The 15,684-nt window shown below is 60.5% G+C and overlaps 1 protein-coding gene across 1 annotated transcript in view; it reads left to right on the top strand.

Moving 5' to 3' along the window:
- The window catches only part of VAC14 (VAC14 component of PIKFYVE complex), a 66,206-nt gene extending 52,524 nt beyond the window's left edge, over positions 1 to 13,682 (top strand). Inside the window, exons 15-19 of the mRNA XM_074840215.1 lie at positions 7,418 to 7,592; positions 8,312 to 8,430; positions 9,271 to 9,350; positions 11,037 to 11,187; positions 12,794 to 13,682. Of these exons, the coding sequence (XP_074696316.1) occupies positions 7,418 to 7,592; positions 8,312 to 8,430; positions 9,271 to 9,350; positions 11,037 to 11,187; positions 12,794 to 12,956 (688 nt within the window). The 3' untranslated portion in view covers positions 12,957 to 13,682. The remainder of the gene's footprint in view (positions 1 to 7,417; positions 7,593 to 8,311; positions 8,431 to 9,270; positions 9,351 to 11,036; positions 11,188 to 12,793) is intronic.
- The last annotated feature ends 2,002 nt before the right edge of the window (positions 13,683 to 15,684 follow it).

The following is a 15,684-nucleotide window of genomic DNA, read 5'->3' as shown; positions in this document are numbered from 1 at the left end:
TGCCAGCTCCCGTTGTCACAGCTTTGCGCCCGCTCCTTTAACCTATTTTATTTGCAGCAAAGAGAAATTATAGGGGGGGAAATAAGGCGCTTGTCAGTTTTCTTGAAAATTAGGCCACAGCTGTCAGCCTGAAAGGGAAGCGTATGTCTCAAAGGAAGGATCCGCTGCTGCTTTACACATATTCCCCCCCTCTCAGCCAGCCCCTGCCCTTCCTCCCTTTTAAAAGAGAGGATGCTTGCCTGAAAATGTTGCTGCCCGGTGTAAATCCCCCTCTGGGGTCAGGCTCTGGAGGACTTGGTTGATCGTGCGTTGTTTCCCTCAGCCAGAGAGGTGGGCTGGAGCCAGGCTTTCTGCTCTTGCAGGCAGGCGGTGGTGGAGCCAGAAGTTCAGCCCTGCCAGGCACATGCTGCTGCCTGTGCCTCCTGCCTGGGGCTTGGTGCCCCAAGAACCCAGGGTGAGACTTGCATTTGCCATCCATTTTGCCATCGAGTCATCAGCAGGTTCAAAAGTCGGTGAAGAAATGCCTCGGGGGGTTATTTTTTGCTTTCCTGGAGGGTTCAGAGGGGGAGAGCTGCCTGTTTTCCAGGTGAGCCTCCTGTAGATGCTCAGATGTTCCTACATAAACTGTGCTCAGCTGTTCCTACATAAACTTCGCAGGTCCTCAGTGACTGCACACTTGCAGGCAGGATAGCTTTATCCATGGGTCACTATAAGGTTTCCTCAAGGAAATTCCTGGGACACACTTGGGCAGCTGGAGGCTGGTGCTGTGTCCAGTGGGCTACACCTTGGAGGAGCTGTCACATTCATCTGTGTTATGCATAAGAGTTGGGCAATGCCTTGGACTGAGTGGACCATTAAACTTCCAAATTTAATTATCTTTTAGCTTCTGGTCCATCCCAAAGGATATTAGTGGTTGATCATCTTCTGTGCTGTAGATGATCAGAGGAAGAAACTTCAGAAGAAACTCTTCCTTCTCCTTGATACGGTCCAGTTTCCCCCTTCTGTTTGGTATGGAGCTGTGGGTATTTCACTGATGATATAAGTGCCCGGAGGTGTTGGATATCTGCTTCATACACTGAAGGTGACCTCTTTGAAGGGCGCTGTTTTCCAGGCAGCCAACAGTCAGGGTGGGAACAAGGTTCCTCACGAACGTGGTGGACATGCCCAGGAGGTGACTCGCAGCTTTGGTGGGCAGTGGGGAAGCCATCCTGCCAGCTGGGACAGGGACACCCCGGCAGTCTGGTGTCTGAGGGGAGCATCACGAGGAGCAGAAGCCAAGGGCTGAGGCTCTGCAGGACCAAGATGCTGTTTTGCCAACTGAAGCTGATCTGAAATACTAATATAGGTTTGTGCTGCAGGAAAGGAGGCACCGTGCTCCTCTCGGGGATACCCCGTGGTTGCTCTGGGGGCCCCTGGGGATCCCAGGGGAGAGCCTTACAGCTGAGACGGCCCCAGCCCAGCGCTGAGCTGGCACCACGGCTCCTTCAGCAGTTGTCACGCTGACGGCTTCTGCTGAGCAGACACTCTGTGGGAGGGTTTTCTTGTTTGCAGTGAAACACTCTGCACCTTTCCCTTTTCAAGCAAAGACATCGCAGGGCTTGTCTCCAGCTTCCCAAGATGCACACGTTTCCTCCCCAGATCTGCATCTCTCTGGTCTGTGGCTTTCACTGAGTTTCCTGGGGGAACTTGGTAACCATCATGAGAAACCAGGGCTGGCGAGGTTGAAGATAAGTTCAGGCTTTGTCGCACATTAAACTAGCTCTCCCCGAAACACCCTCACCCTTCCTGCTGACGGATTCCCTTTGATCCAACGCTCCTGTTCCTGGCTGACCTGACGTCTCAAAAAACAGGGCCTGAATGTCAGAACATGAAGAAGAGTCCAAAAGCCACATGAAGAAAGAGGAGCAACTCCTGCTTTTGCTCACATTGTCCATGATGGCTCCCAGCTCCAGAGCTGCCCTTCCCAAAGACTCGTCCATGCTCTCCAAGGCTTTCCTTGGCCAGGTTGTACTTTACAGCTTCCCACATCCAGCAGATGCTGGTGCTCTGCCATATATCTCACTCCATCTTGGTGCCTGCAAGCCCATCCCCAGGAGGCAGATCCCGCCAGGTCCTCTCTGTCTCTTGATGAGGACCCAAGCTCATTAGGGAAACGTGCCAGTGGAGGCTTGCTTTGAGATGGGAATGGGTGGCTGGGAGAGAGGAGATGGGGGGCAGAGAGTCCCTCTGCCTCCTGCAGAAGGCTCCCCACTTCTCCTAAACTTCCCAAACCCTTCACAATCCCTTATATTAAACGCTATGAATTTTGAAAGCAGGAGCTGTCGGGGTTGCCATGGTTTCCCTTGCCCAGAGGAGCGGCTCTGAAGCCTCAATTCAGCAAAGACAGTGAGAAAAATGGAGGTCTGGGATTTTCTTTGCTGCCATGGTGGGGAAGGGTGGGGGAATGGCACCCTCCTGCCTTCCCTGCTCTCTCCTCCCTCTCCCCTCCATCCTAATTTTATCTGTGAGGCTGCTTTCTCTGCAGATTCCTAAAGGATTCCAACTGCTGGACCGGGCTGGGGATGCTGCTTTTGCCAGCAGGAGGATTTCAGGGGGACGGGCATCACGAGGACTGCAGGTCCCCGGGGCAGGCGGGTTGAGCCAGGACATCTCCCAGGGAGCCCAGGGCAGGGAGGAAGGGTGGTGGAAAGCCCTGAGGAGGAGAGAGGAAGGGAGCGGAGGAAGAGGAGGGTGGAGAGGAAGGACAGAGGGGCTCTGCCCTCCTCACAGCCATGGAGAGGTGGTGCTCTGGCCCTGTGAGCCAAAAAGCAGGGCAGACCCCCTTGGGGCATCACTCCTTCCCCAGCTCCGCCTCTGTCCCCAGTTGCTGGAAATGGGACGAGACATGATACTCTCCCTGCTGGGGCCCCATGTCTGCCCAGAGCTAATAAAGCAAATCAGTGGTGCTTAATGAAGAAGCACCTGCTTAATTGAACGCAGCAGGACAGTGCTCAGCGTGGCTGGGCAACGGGACGGGGCCAGCAGTGTTGTCCCCCCAGGGCTCCCTGCAGGTCCCAGCAGAGGGGACAGTGTCTCCATTTGCAGTGGGGCTGAATTTCATCTTTTTTTTTTTTAAATTTAATGGAAAACCAGACTTTCACCCGCTGTGAGCAAGCATCAGGCTGCCCTGACTGTCCACCACCCTGTTCCTTCATGGAGGAGGCAGGGGACGGGGCAGGGCACAGGGCTGAAGCAGTTAAAGGGGTAAGAGGGTGGGATGGGAGCTCCGACAGCTCCCTGAAATGATGTTGTTTAGATTAGCCGGGTTTCCAGGCATCGGGCTGTCAAAGCATGAGGGCTGGGAGGGATGCCGGGGCTTGCCCTTAATTGGAGATGTGGCTCTGAAGCTGCCCCATTGCTCTGACGTCCCCTGGGCTCTGGCACGCAGCCCCGCAGCAGCTCCCTGCCCTGAGGCTTTCAGCTTGTCCCCATAACAGCCACCCCATCCCACCCCACTGATGGACATCGCTGCGCTAACGACTCGGTGGCCGCTGGATCGTGGGGGGCTGTGATGCTTAATGGGGTGCAGCTGGGGCACAGCTCGGGGACGCAGCAGGGCACGGCGATGCAAAGCTTGTGGTGACCTCTATGGCTCCTCCCTTGGCCAGTATCATCTTGCTGAGGCGTCCTTTAGGCTAGGAGCAGGGCAGGGTCCTGTCCCCACGGCAGGGGCTGCGTGTGGCCCACTGGGTCCCTTGGTAGCCCCACTGCAGCTCAGCCCCATCCGTGGCAATGGGCAAGGGGTGGTCCCCATCGCCACGCTGCAGGCAGGCGCTGCCTCCCATCTGCCCGCCGCCGCGTTCCTTGGCTCTGTTGGAAAGGCTTGAATAACCCTTTTAATTTAAGGAGTTAAATTTTAATGGCCTAAATACTACACTTCATTATCGCCGCCATGTGCCTGCGCCAACGGCTGCCTGACATCTTGGCGATGCGGTGCAGTGATGCTCTGCGCCTGCTTCCTCCCTGGGGACACTTTTCTTTCCCTCCTCTCCCCATGCCAGGAGGTCCCTGGGGACTCGTCGGGTCCCCGTGGGCAAGGGGACAGGCAAGGGGACGCACGTGTCGCCCACAGGGATGCAGGGAGAGAGCCCCAGGGAGAGGCATCTTGCTGGGATGATGCTTTGGGGGGGATTAGATGGCTCTTTCCATCATCACATCAAAGCATCGGCAGGTGGCTGGGTGGGTGAGCCGCAGCCAGCCGGTTAGTTACTGCGGGTTTAAGTCTCACGGCTGGGGTGTATATATTTATATTTATGGGGTGTATATATTTGGGGTGTACATACAAGGGGTCTGGCTCCCGCTTGCTGTCCGCTCTGCCCCGTCCTCTTGCCCAGCCGCCCCTCCGGCACCTCGGCTGCTGCCTGGTCAGTTAGAAGCCACCTGTCCCCCGTATGGCCACGTCCCCTGCCTCCCCCCAGCCAGCCTCGCGTTCCCCTCGTGCCATCGAAGCCTCCCAGGGGACCGGCTCCAGGGACCCTCCCATCCCCCCCGGCAGCCACCCGGCGCTGGCGGTTGGGCTCAGCTGCTGGCTGCTGTCACGGAGGCCAGCAGCTGCGTGGCCGGACAGTTGTCCCCTCCTTTGGGGACTGCTTTTGGGATGTGCTGACCAAGGGGCTTCGTGGCGGGGGGGGAGTTTGGGTTCTCTGGCTGCGTCAGGGGAAGCTGCTGAGCACTGGCAAACTCATTCTGCTGGTGGTTGCTGGAGAGCTTGGGGGCAGCTGGAGGGGATGATGTCCAGGTGGGGCAGCATCCCTGGGGGGGTGACACAGCTTTAAAGCTGGGGGGGACAGACTCTGCGTGGCTGCTCCTTTAACACCCCCACAGTTTCCAGTTTCCCAGTGCCACTGAAAGGAGGGGGAACAAACCCGACCCTTCCCTGCTAATCAAAACCAGGCCTGAAATTAGAAGGCGGCTCGCATTCAGCCCCCCACTCGCTGGGAGCACGGTGTTAGCCAGCCAAATGTCAGAGCTCCTATTTATGGAAAGCAAGAGCCCTCCTTTTCCATGGAGGAGCAGCGGAGGGGGGGACCCCACTGGCGTCCTTGCCGTGGGCGGATGAGGGCAGCTTCGGAGGTCACTGAATTGCCCTCGACACTTGCTGGCACCGTTTTTGGTTTGGCTGAGCTTGTTTGAGCTCTTTTTGTAGCCTTTCTGCCTGGAAGGTGTAAAACACCGGCTCTGTGCTGGCCACAAGCAGAAGAGCCGGTCTCTGGCTGTACCGGCCGCACTTGGCAGTTGGGGGTAAAACTGTCCCGGTGTTTGTCCCTGGAGGACCCGTCCCCTCTCTGGGCACAGTAAATCATCCTGCTTCGTGGTCTGAGTGCCCAGCACGGCTGCCGCAGGAAGGTCAGCAAGGATGGGGCATCCAGTTATGCCCTCTTACTGGAGAAGGGTAGGATGGAGCCAGCTCCCTCCTGGGCTGGGCTTGGACCTGCCCAGGCTGGGCTTGCTTTGCCGCAGCTGGCGATGACCGGATCCTGCCTGCAATGCTGAGCTATTGATTTGCTTTTGGCTCCATCAGGCTGGACTAAAAGCCTCTGCCTTCCCCTTCCCTCCCTTGATGCTTCACTTTCCCATCGCTCTCCCTCCTCCAGCCAGCCCGCGTCCAAGCGGCGAGAAATCGGGGAAGCGTTTTCATCCCCATGAATGCAGCCGGTTACGTAAGAATAATTGGGATAAATGAGCTTATTTATCACTGCCCGTTCCATTTTAAGGGGGTCCAGGGCGATTGCTGGGTTGGGTTACGTAAAAGCCCGCACAGAGCATCTCATTGTCCAGCAGCAGCCACGCGGGGTGCGGGAGCTGCTGATGAAGAGGAGCCGGGGCCGGGCAAGGAGAGCACGGGTTGCTTGGCAGAACTGGGAGGAAGATGGGGGGGTTCTTCCTCCATGTGTTGGGAGGGAAATTCTATTTCTTCATTTCCCCATCCACCTCCTGCATCCCTAAAACACCAGGGTATGGTCTTTGGTGTCTTCCTATAGCCGTATAGTCTTCCACCAGTCCTTCCCTGTGGGGATGGGGGCTGGAAAGTCACCTCCTTCCTTTTCCTCACCCCAGGAGGTGAAAACGTGACCTCAGGGGGAGTTCAGGTGTGCCTCCCACCTCCCAGCCAAACCAAGCACCTAGTGAATGCCTCCCTCCCAGCTGCTGAAGAGGGTGCTCCTTGTTTTGCCTCCTGAACCCTTCTGAGATGCCTCCAGCGGGGGATTTGGTTGCCAGCTGATGTTATCTGGTGGGGAAACAGTGCTTGTTAGGAGTTGGGGGCAAGTGGAGGAGCTCTGGGGATGACAGCATCTCCCCCCGGTGCCGAGGCTCCCCGTCAGCCCATGGGGAAGATGTGGGGACCCCGGGAGCATCCCAGTTTCAGGAGATGCTGGGGAGCTGGGTGGGCTCCCCCGGGTCTCCCTGATGCGGGCACCAGAGAGCTAAACCAGCACTGGGCAGCGTTTCAGGTGTCCTCAGACAAACCGCACAAGAAGGCAGGAGCCTGGAGAAAAACAGGAAATCCCCAAATCTAAACAAACATGGAAGAAAAAAAAAAAAAAAAAAAGATCTGGGTTTTGGTTCCTGGTCTAAAATGTTTAAAACCTTGAGAATGCCCCAAGGTTTGTTAAGCAGAACATTCCTGCCGTGACCTGCCGGGCTCGGCCAGGCAGATCGGCGTGGGCTGCGGCGCTGGCTACGCCACGCTTTGGCGGGGTGTCCAGCAGAGCAGAGGCACCTCCCAGCTTCACCGCTGGAGCTGCGGAGCCCCTTGGCACCGGATTTCCTGGGAGCCAGAGCGTGAAGGAGTTCAAAGAGCAACAGGGCAGGTTACTGGAAGAAAGGCAGGATGTAGAGGGAAAGGCAGCCTCTGGCTCCAGGGCTCCCGGGTTGCACAGCACCAGGAGGGGTTGCTTTGTCCCAGTGGCCGTGCTCGCTCCCTACCAGTTCCCTGGTGTCAGAGGGATGCTGGTCTGACTGGGCCATCCCATCCCATCTGTAACCACAGTGTTGCACACTCCCTGCAGTTGTCAGGGAGGAAAGCGATGCTGAAACCTTCCAAGAGTGGTCACTGGGAGCCTCAAGGCGGCAACAAGCCACAGTGGTGGGTACTGGTGAGGTCCCAGGGTGGCACAACTGGGGTTGTATCTTATTAGCCCAGCTATTTTTTTTGGCCTTGCCCTGGTGTAAATAGCTGCACCCTCCAAATGCAGAGCCTGGTATTACCCCGCATCTCCCTTCTGGTGCCACCCTACTTGCCCAACCTCTGGTGCAGCTGGACCTCTCATCCCTGGTCCTCTCCGGAGGAAGGGGGTGATGCACGGGCTCAGGTCAGGGTCTCAGTGTGCTCATTAACCATCCTTCTGCCCTGGTCTCTCTCCTCTGTGATACGCAGGCAGCTTTGTCTACTTCTGAACGCAGAAAACATCTTCCACTCTATGGCAGACATACTGCTTCGGGAAGAGGACCTCAAGTTCGCCTCTACCATGGTCCACACTCTGAACACCATCCTGCTGACATCCTCTGAGCTCTTCCAGCTGAGGAACCAGCTGAAGGACCTGAAGACCCCGGTATGGGCTGTAGGAGCAGGCTCAGCTGCTGGGGGGGACATAATGGGGGTGGCAGGGACCTGGCAGCCAGCTGGGGCCTTGTCTTGCCTGGCAGGTCCAAGGGCTGGAGCTCAGGCACCCAGGGTGGCCCCTTCATTCCTCCACTCTCCAGGAGTTGAGAGGGGCTTGAAGGACGTGCCCAACTCTTGCTTTTCTCCGCTGGGGTGGGAGCGGGCTCGCCAAGCCCTCAAGCAGCTGCCACCTCCCTCCGCCCCGACACAGGCCAGGGGACAGGTGACAGCAGGAGCAGAACCCCGCAGTCCCTCAGCTGTCCCTGCCAGGAACGCGCCCGCAGGGTTTGCCGAGCAGCTGCCACAAGCACCAGTGACATCCAAGCAAGGCAAGGAGAGGGAGGAAGACTTCTCCTCCTCATGCTGAAGGCCAGCGATGCAGTGGTGTCCCCTTGGGTGGGACAGCCACCGTTCTCCAGCCCCTCATCCTGTGGTGGACACAGCACTCCCAAGGGCCACCCCGTCACGCTGCCACCCCAAAACCCGCCTGGTCTCCATCTCCCGAGGGCTCATGCCAGTGCCAGGTGGACTTGGTGGGTCCAGAAACGTCCCTTTGTGTCTCGGTGGCACTTGCCAGCCCAGTGGGTTGGTGTCGGGGACCTGGGGCTCTCTGTGCCACGTCCTTGCTCCCGCTGGTGCCCTGACCCCAATGGCTCCCTCTTTCCCCAGGAAAGCCGAAACCTCTTCTGCTGCCTGTACCGGTCCTGGTGTCACAACCCCGTGACAACCGTGTCCCTCTGCTTCCTCACCCAGAACTACAAGCATGCCTATGACCTCATCCAGAAATTGTATCCTTTGGGTGTTTTCTGTGAGGCTGGTGGCTGGGCTGGCCCCTGGTCCCTCTGTGGCCACCAAGGTCACTGTGTGGGCCAGCCCAGCCTCCTGCCTGCAGCCCATCATTACTGGGGCGGCGTTCCTGCAATGAGAGGGCAGGGCAGCCTGTGCTGGGCGCACGCCAAGAACCTTCCCCTTGTGTTGTCCTTATTTTTTGTGGTGTAAAAAGAGGAAAGCGTGTGCTGGCTGAGCCCTGACCTTCCGCTGCCTGGGAGGGGAGGCTCCTCAGCATCCTCTTCCTCCCAGGAAGATGAAGGCTTTGGCCTCCTGGCTTGATGGCAGGACCCGGCGCAGTATGGTTCCTGGTGAGCTCACCATCTGCCTGGAGCAGAATGATTATTTTCGTGTGCCGGCAAACCCCAGGCCTCCCTGAGTAGCTTTCCATACAACAAAGCTTAATAACGTGCTCAGGTTCCCTTCCCAGCACACGCCAGAGTTTCTTCTCGGGGACGGGAGCACTCGGCATCACCTCTGTGCCATCCCTGCAGGCCGGGGGGGTAAAAGCAACCATCTTCCCTTGCACCATCTTCCTGCCTGCTCTCCGGCGAGGCAAGCTGCTGGCTTTTTGGGCAGCCTGCCTTTTCCCCCATCCCTGCCTGCTCGTCCTGTTTCCTTCCATCATCCCTTGGCTGCCCTGCAGACCTTTCAGCCCTGCCTGCTCGCTTCCCGCGGGAGCTGTGGACACAGGGAGGATTTGGCAGAGCCGCGGCCCACGCCGGGCATCGCCCAGGCGAGCCATCTGCTGCTGCCGGGCCGCTCTTTTCCAAGGTAACGTCCTTAACAGTCGCATCCAGCGGGGATCTGGAGGTCACCGTGGATTTCCTCACCGAGGTGGACAAGCTGGTGCAGCTCATCGAGTGCCCCATATTCACATGTAAGGAGGAAACCCTGCGTGGGGAAGGGGCGGCACGTGGTGCTCCCCCTCCCCGCTCCTCCGTCGCAAGCGGCAGCCGCCGCACAAATAAATAGAGCAGAAGTTATGAGACTTCTTGTCGGGAGGTTTGCCCAGCGCTGGAGCTGCCTGCTGGGGATGGGCACGCTGGCAGTGCTGGGGGGGTCAGTTTGCCCTCCAGATATAGGTTAAGGGAGCGAGCGGAGCTGGCACCAAACAAAGGGATGGGGGAAGGATGGATGGGGGGGGCCTGGACCACGCTGAGCATCTCTGGGGGACTACGGGGAGGGTGTCAGCTGCGGGGAGCCACATGTGCTACCCTTGGAGATATGGGGTATCGTGGAGGTACGAGCATCGTGGGTGCTGCTGGGGCCCTTAGCAAGCAAAGGTGATTTTTTTTTTTTCTGGAGAAGGAGAATAAGCCTTAAAAAAACAGAGCTGCTTCTCTCCCTGCTGAGCTTCGGATCTGGCTCCCCTGTCCCCAGCAGTGTGGGTTCCCCGCCGTTGGGTAACGCAGCCAGGGCCTGGCCAGGGGCTCCGGGATGTGGAGGTGGGAGCTGGGATGGGGAGGGGAGGACATGGCAGGGTGACCCATGGCTGGGGGGGGTGTTTCTCATACCGGCGATGGCATCCAGCTGCTGCTGGGCTCCTTCTCCCTGGAGGTGGAGCTGGGCATTGAGGCCACGGTGAAGTGTCCTGGTAGGGGCTTTGGGGGGACCTATATAAGTCCAGGGCTGTAGAATATTTGGGAGAAGAGGGTTTAGAGCAGCCAGACAGTGGAGATGTGGGGTGGCCCTTGGCCACACTCTGTCCTGTGGTGCTCTGACATCCCAACGATGACTTTCCCACCGTGTGAGGCACCCATGTGTCTGGTGGATTTCCCTGGCCCCAAACTATTCCTTGAGGGTTCCCCACCCCACTCACCTTTATCTCCAAGTCTCGGGTTAGGGGACAGACGTGTCCCCCATCAAGCAGCATCCCTGGGCATGGGTCCCGTCACAGGGAGACACCAGAGGTGCTAGTGGCAAGCAGGAGGTGACATTCTGGGGCAGAGACCTCTTGCCCCATCCCCTGGGCTGCCCCAGGTGGGACCTCGGTTGGCCGTAGTGCTCCAGAAGACTCTTCCACCCATGAGCACCGTGAGGGATGGAGCAGGAGGGTGGTTTCCCCTCTGCTGAGCAACATCGAGACCCAACACAAGTAACCATCAGGGCCGAGAGGAGAGGATCCCTTCTGCTCCAGAGGGTCCCCGGGACGGTGTCACCCAGCCCTCCTGATGTGTGATGCTCCAGGTGGGGGTATTTCTGCTAATTGTGCAGAAGCAGAGGAGCACTCTCATGTTGCACATGTGTCCTCAGACAGACAGCATGGACGGGCTCGGGGATGAGCGGCAGCAGGGATGGGAGCGTGGGGAGCCGCTGCCCCCTTCCCCAGCTGGTAGCTGGGGGCTGTGGCGAGGAGAGGGGCTTCTAACCTGTGTGGGACACAAAGGTGGATGAGTTAATGGAAGGAGAGAGGCTGCTGGTGCCATGCGGGTGCCCCTTGGGTCAGCTGGCAGAGGCTTATAGCCTCCCCAGGACCATTAGAGAGGTGGGAGGAACCTGCTCTGGGGGCTGGAGGTGAAATGCATTTTACCCACCTCCCCATCCTCTTCCTCTCCTCTTCCAGATCTCCGCCTGCAGCTGCTGGACGTGAAGAACAACCCCTACCTGATCAAGGCTCTCTACGGCCTGCTGATGCTGCTGCCCCAGAGCAGCGCCTTCCAGCTCCTCTCCCACCGCCTGCAGTGCGTGCCCAACCCCGAGCTCATGCAGACCGCGTACGTGCCGTGGGGTCGGACCCCGGACCAGCCGTCCCCCACCACAGCGAGCATCCCTGCGATCCCGGGCTCAGCCCCAGCTGCTGGCTTTTGCCCCCCAGCTCCTTTGTGGCCACGGCTGCTCCTTGCCCCGTGGCCGGGAGCGTTGGCTTGGGGGGTTTTTTGTGTCTATATTTGGTAACCCTGGGAGGGCTGTGCCTCATCCACAGGCATTTGGCATCCGGGATGGAAAATTTCACTTGTGGGGTCGCTATGGAAACGAGCAGAGCTGGGAAGGAGGTTTATGGAGAGAGACTCCCGCAGCTGGGGGGTGCTCCCAAAACGCCCCCCCCCCTAGCCCAGACAGCCTTCAGGGCACCCAAAAGGACCCCGTAACCCATGCACGCCTGGGGCTGGCTGCTCCATCCCCACCCCTGGCCTTCAGGGAGCCATGAGCAGCGATGCACAAGGGCAGCCTCTCCCTGGGGACCAGCCGAAATCCTTGTGCTCCCTGCCCAGGGGTGCTGCCCGCCTGGCTCGTTAGATACAGGCGGTGGGATTTGCTCTCCAGCCTTGGGCTAATGAGCAGGGGGAGTTGATGATGAAGCTGGGTCTGCCTTTGCAAAGCCCTGGGAACAAAAAGAAGAGCTCCCAAGATGGGCAGGTTTCTCAATTAACCCCCCACCACCGCCACTCCTTGGCTTTTAACTGCTCCCCTCGACTGGCTTTTATCCCTCGTGGCCTCTGGCGCTGAGCTCGTACCCACAACCCGGCACTGATTTTAATTGGGGGGGCAGAGAGGGGGCTGCATGTGCTTCTCCCCGCCTTTATTCTCCCCCTAGCCCCAGCAGCGGGGGGGTTTTCGAGCAACCAGAGCTGTCAGACGGCCTGAACATCTGATTAACTCTGACCTACATTCCTTCAAACACCGAAGCCGGCTTTCATAACAGGCCAGCCCCAGCTGCCCCCTCCCCAGGGGGATGCGAGGGCCTCGAGAGCTGCCTGCCATCCTCTCGTGGGCTCCCCCGTGTCCCCCAATAGGCATCCCATGGCTGGTCCCCCCACTGCCTTGTGCAGGGACAACGCTGGGGGATGAGCACCCATGGCTGGAGCCCTGGGGAGCCCACAAATTACTTCCTTCAGCCCCATTTGTGGGCTCCCCAGAGCTCCAGCCATGGGTGCTCATCCCCCAGGGCTGTCCCCACTGCCACCAGTCCTCCTCTGTGCCATAGCACATGGATATTTTTTTGCTTGTAAAACCAGGCAGGGAAACTGAGGCACATGGCGCTGGCATCCTTTCTGGCCACTCTCACTGCTTTTGGCCGGAATGGGTTGGGATGGGGGGGAGTATCCGTGTTGGAGGGGTTGAACCTCCTCTGTGGGGCCAGGGTGCTGAGGCAGATGTCCCATGTCCTCTCTCTCTCGTCCCAGGACTTTTTGGGCTCCTTCTCCTGACTTTGGAGGACAGAAACAGGTCTTTAGGGGTGTTTCATGGCACACCAGCATCACAAGGATGTGCTGCGCTCAGCTTCTTCAGGACAAGCCCTTGGTGCTGCCTGTGATGGATGTCTGGGATTTGGGCATCTCCTGCCCCTTCCTACCCTTACTCTCTGCTCCCTCCCTGCAGGGACAGCACCAAACCAAGCACCGGCTTCAAGAGGGCATCAGCCTCCAACATCGACTACACGGAGCTGCTGCAACACTTTGAGAAGGTCCAAAACAAGCACCTGGAAGCGCGACACCAGCGAGCCGGGCGGGCAGAGCAGCTGGACCGGCGGGTGGTCCTCTGAGCATCCCCGCAGCAGCCATGGGTGTGCACGGTTGCTGGGGCAGGGATCAGGGGACGGGGACACCGGTTGCTGGCCACCGGAGGATCTGGTGGGTTTAATGGCAGAGGGAGACGGGCGAGCACTCGACGTGGGGCTGGTTTTCCTCCCCGCTGTGCGTGTGGATGGTGGGGGACCCCCAGGCTGTGCCCGGCTTCTCCCATGGGTGATGCGGGGATGTGGGGAAGGGCTGCAGGAGGAGAGGGCCAGGGGAAGGCACCTCGTCTTCTCTTGCAATAGGGTGAGGAAACTCCCCTTTGCTTTGCTAATGCCTTCCCCGTGACTGTCAGCTGAGCTACCAGCCTCCTGCCAGCAAGACCAGAGGGGAAGGGAAGAAGGGAGCAACCCCTGGCCTCCCGCCCTGGAAAACAAGCACGCGGGGCCGCCGGGCACCTCTCGCCACCCCAACTTCCACCCTCCGGCTCCGAGGCCGTGCCGGAAGCTGCCGGCAGCATCTCACCCGGGGACTCACACTCCTGTGCGTGGCACTCGGCCCCCTCCCCACGTCCACGCACCCTCCCTGAGCCCCCAGCTCTTGGCACGGGCAGCGGCACAGCCTTAACTCCCAGCCGGCACCGGGGGGCACGGGGGGTGGCAGAGACCCCCATCGCACCCAGCCCTGGACTTGATTCTTTGTTCCTACATTAAGCTCCCCACGATAAAATAAACAAGCGATGCAGAGCAGCCCGTTCCTGGTAGCTGGGCTCCCCATCCTCATGGATCTGGCCCCAAGGGGAGCCAAAAACCTGGCACGGGCAGGGGGTGGCAGGGAGCATCTTGCTCGACCCCAAAGCCCTGGGCTGGGCCAGCCCTGCCACGCTGGCTCACAGGCGAGCAGGGCTTCTCCGCCTGCTCCTATTCCCAGCAGGAAAAAAAAAACACCACTGAAATTCTTCCAGGCCATGGTCACGAAACCACATTGTGGTGACAGGCATTTTCCTGGCCCCGGGCAGCCGCCGGCGCTGCCTTCGCCCCGTCCCGCGGTGCCGAGGGACGGTCACCGCCGGCGCGTGCTGGGCTGCTGCAGTTCAGGGGCTGCCGTTGCATCTCTGGCGTGTTTCAGGCCCTCACCTGATCCCGGGGAAAGGGGGGTTGGAGGAATTTGTGGAGTTTTTATGGCTCCTGGCCTGTTTACAGTGGAGCTAGGCTCTGGCAGCGGGTTCCCCAAACAGCCCCGCACCAGCGCTGCTTTGGCTGGGATAAAGACATTCCTGTCATTCCCGGGAAAGGGCTTTCCAAACCCGGTCACGGCGGGTTAATTTTAACAGCCAACCCTTCAGGATGGGCAAGCGGTGGCTTCCCAAGCCCACCAACGGCTCAGGGTACCGGGGGTGTCCCTGTTGCCTGTCCCCAACCACTGCCGGGTCATTGCCAGCAGGGCCAGGGCTGCTGCTGGCCCCGGGGCTCTGCCCATCGCTCCTGCCGGGCTCACCGCCACTGAGCGGCCTCTTTCCACACCAAGGGATGGAGTTTATGGGGAGAAATTCCAGCCAGCTGCCAGAGCGCCGAGCCGTAATCGTTTCCTTATGGGTGGCTCTTGACCAGCGCCGGCCAGAGCGGCGCGGTGCCGCCGGGGCATCGCCGGTGGGGGATCGGGGCCGCTTCTCTGGCAGGAGGGGGAAGAGGCAGCTCAGGCTGAGCCCCTTGTGCCAGCTGAGCATCCTTTCAGTGTGAGGTGTGGTGAGGTCTGTCAGGACTCAGCCTGGCACCCCCAGATCCCAGGAGGCTGGGGATGGGGCCTCGGGATGGCTACGGGGAAGAGCTTGTCTGCTGGCAGGCCACACGTTTCCCACGGCTCGCCGGCAATCGAGTGCCCCAAGACGTTTCAGAGCTGCCAAATAATCACCCCAGAGGTGTTAAACTTCGACCTGCACTGAGGGGGCTGCCTGCAGCACACCTCGGCGAGGGCCTTCCCCGGGTCCGGGAGGCAGTGGGGGTCAAACAGCCCTCGGAGAGAAGCTGAAGGGAGCCCTGGCCCGGAGGCAGCATCACCCCGCACCTCCAGGGCTCTGGGGCTGCCGCCGAGCATCCTGCAGCGGTCCCGAGGGTCACCCCAGGCCCAGCACCCCGGGGCTCTCCCGTTCCCCACCCAGCACCCCAAGAGCACCCCTTGGGGTTCCTCCGCTGCCCTGTGAGCCATCCCCGGTGCTGCCCCCACCCGTGGGGCTGCACCCCAGGCCAAGCATCCCGCGGGGCTCCCGGAGCTGCTCCCTTCCCCACCCCCCCAGCAGCTCCCGGCGCGTCCCCGAGCACCACCGGGCCAGCGCATCCCAGCGCATCCTCCGGGTGCCCGCTGCTGCCCCCCGAGCATCCCCCGGGCTTCCCCCGAGCATCCCATCCCCCCCGCCTCCCCGCACCCTCGGCATCCCCCCAGCTCCCCCTCCGCCTCCCCCCACCCCGCACCCCGGCCCCGCGGCGGGCGGCGCATGTGCCGCGCAGATCCCGCCCCGCTCCGCCCCCGCCACCGCCCCGGGGCGCCGCTCTCCGCTCCGCGCCCCGCGCTCCGCTCCGCGCCCCGCTCCGCGCCCCGCTCCGCCGCCGCCAGGGGGGCGGCCCAGGGGGGCGGCGGGTCCGCTCAGCCCCCGGGGAAGGGGGCGATGCGCCGCGCCGCGCCCCGCCCGGCCCCCCCGCCGCTCCGCCGCCCCGCCGCCGCCGCCGCCGCCGCCGCCCGGGCGCCGCCCGCCCCCCGCCG

Source organism: Strix aluco, chromosome 14, assembly GCF_031877795.1.
Source record: "Strix aluco isolate bStrAlu1 chromosome 14, bStrAlu1.hap1, whole genome shotgun sequence".
Taxonomy (NCBI): Eukaryota; Metazoa; Chordata; class Aves; order Strigiformes; family Strigidae; genus Strix; species Strix aluco.
The sequence above is the reverse complement of the archived record's forward strand: the minus strand, read 5'-3'. Positions and strand labels throughout refer to the sequence as shown.